This window comes from Octopus bimaculoides, chromosome 7, assembly GCF_001194135.2.
Source record: "Octopus bimaculoides isolate UCB-OBI-ISO-001 chromosome 7, ASM119413v2, whole genome shotgun sequence".
Taxonomy (NCBI): domain Eukaryota; kingdom Metazoa; phylum Mollusca; class Cephalopoda; order Octopoda; family Octopodidae; genus Octopus; species Octopus bimaculoides.
The window spans coordinates 8,441,606-8,443,855 of record NC_068987.1 but is presented as its reverse complement, the minus strand read 5'-3'; the positions used below and the strand labels follow the sequence as shown (position 1 = coordinate 8,443,855).

General features: G+C 39.6%; 1 protein-coding gene across 1 annotated transcript in view; it reads left to right on the top strand.

The window, feature by feature from the left end:
- LOC106877287 (scavenger receptor cysteine-rich type 1 protein M130) overlaps window positions 1-2,250 on the top strand; it is a 20,218-nt gene that overhangs the window by 17,489 nt on the left and 479 nt on the right. Inside the window, exon 9 of the mRNA XM_052969117.1 lies at window positions 1,173-1,314. Coding sequence (XP_052825077.1) covers window positions 1,173-1,314 — 142 coding nt within the window. The remainder of the gene's footprint in view (window positions 1-1,172; window positions 1,315-2,250) is intronic.

Sequence of the window (2,250 nt, the reverse complement as noted above, 5' to 3'; positions counted from 1 at the left end):
ATACCTGCTATCTCTGAAGAGCCGTTGATGCGAGTTCACCTGCCTCTTATCTCATATCTGGCTCTCTAATACCCAATATGAAATTATAATATTGCTTACGCTGATTAATACACTCACTTTTATTGACAAATATACGAGTGTATATTTTCTGCCTCACGGATACTTAAAACGACTATGCTCGTACGTGGGTGTATGTAGGTGTGTGAAGGTCCGTGGTTTAGTGGTTCGGATATTTCGCTCTCTGTATGTATGCATGTATAGATAGATAGATAGATAGGCACGGGCGTAGCTGTGTAGTAAGAAGCATGCATCCCAACCACATGGTTCCGGGTTCAGTCCCACTGCGTGGCACCTTGGGCAAGTGTCTTCTACTATAGCCTCAGGCCGACCAAAGCCTTGTGAGTGAATTTGGTAGACGGAAATTGAAAGAACCCCGTCGTATATATATATATATATATATGTATGTATATAGTTATGTGCGTGTCCGTGTTTGTCTCCCCGCCATCGCTTGACAACCGATGTTAGTCTTCTTATGTCCCCGTAACCTAGCGGTTCGGCAAAAGAAGCTGATAGAATAAGTACTAGGCTTACAAAGAATAAGTCCTGGGGTCAATTTCTTCGACTAAAACTCTTTAAGGCGATGTTCCAGCATGTTGTTCAGAAACGGTTGTTGTTCGTACATCAGATGTGTGTATGTGTGTGTGAGAGAGGGGGGAGGGGCAGGAGAAGAAGGAGGAAGGTGACATGCGCAGACTGGTGTTGCTATAACAACCAGTCTGATTCGTGTAGTTCCTTCCTGCTGTTGATGGCTGGTCTCAATTTGTTTATAACGAGGGCTTCCATAGTTGTGTGCGCGCGTGTGTGTATGATAAAAAGAGAGGGGAAAGCGTATGTGTATGTGTGTGTGTATGTGTGTTTCGCACGCGACTTGAAACCCGGTGTCGGTTTGTTTATGTCCCCGTAAATTTGCGATAAAATAAGTATCTAACTTAAAAACAAGTACTGGAGGCCGTTTGTTCGACTAAAGCCCTTCAAGGTAGTGCCCCAGTTTGGCCGCAGTCTAATGATTAAAACAAGTAAAAGATAAAAGATTTAAATACGCATATCTATGCACACACACACACACACACAGAGAACACACGTTAAATATTTTCTTTATTATTCTACTGTAGCTCTATACCAGAATGTTCGGATAAATGGCGGACAGTCGAAAGGCCGTGTTGAAGTCTTCCATAATGGCATTTGGGGTACTGTCTGTGATGATTACTGGAATGACAAGGCAGCAACGGTCGTTTGCAAGGCTCTGGGCTTCAGGTAGTATGATGTTATTTGTTATAAAAAAATTGATTGCGATCGAATCTAGATCACTATTTTATATGCGTGATTATAATAATAATAATAATTATTATTATTATTATTATTATTACTTTTATTACTATTATTATTATTATTATTATTATTATTATTATTATTATTATTATTATATGAAAACTTACAGTTTATTTTACTGGGTAATATTCCATCCTCAGTATTTCTTCGGAAATACTTCATCCTTGGTTGCTCTTTCATTTCCTGTTCCATTATCTCGTTGAACTCTAGTACACCAAGGTATTTGTATCCTTCCGTTTCAATTTGCTTAATCAAGTCTCTGTTCGGTAATTCTATCCCTGTTAGGGACAGTACCCTGTCTCATTTTAGGTAGATTTATTCCGCACTTCTTGAGTCCAAATTCCATTCTAATATCAGTACTAAAACTATGGACCATGTTCACCAAGGAACTCATTTGTGTCTCATCTTTGCCTTACAGTTTCAAATCATGTTCGTGTGCGCGTTTGTGTATGTTCTGGCCAAACTCTTTGCCAGACTCCCAGGTATTGGTAGAGGGCCGAAGTTGGGGGACTGGTAATTTAGTCATGATGGGGCACGCAGATACGATAGGATGTACTTCCTTTCATGTGGGCAAAGATAAAAAATTTCACTTCTGCTGTTCAGGTAGATGCCTGGGTGCTGGGAACTCTTTAAAATTGCTCTTTTCTCAGTCAGTCATAATCTCCACTTCCTGCTACTATTGAAGTACGTTCTACATTTCTCTAGAATATATATATATATATATGGGAGAATTTACGAAAAAAACAACAGACGAAGACAGGTGGTGTAAACAACAAATGGATGTATTAGTATAAAGCTCAGGAATAGAGATAGTCTTTGACGTTTCGAGCCTACGCTCTTCAACTGAAAGGAACACAGAAA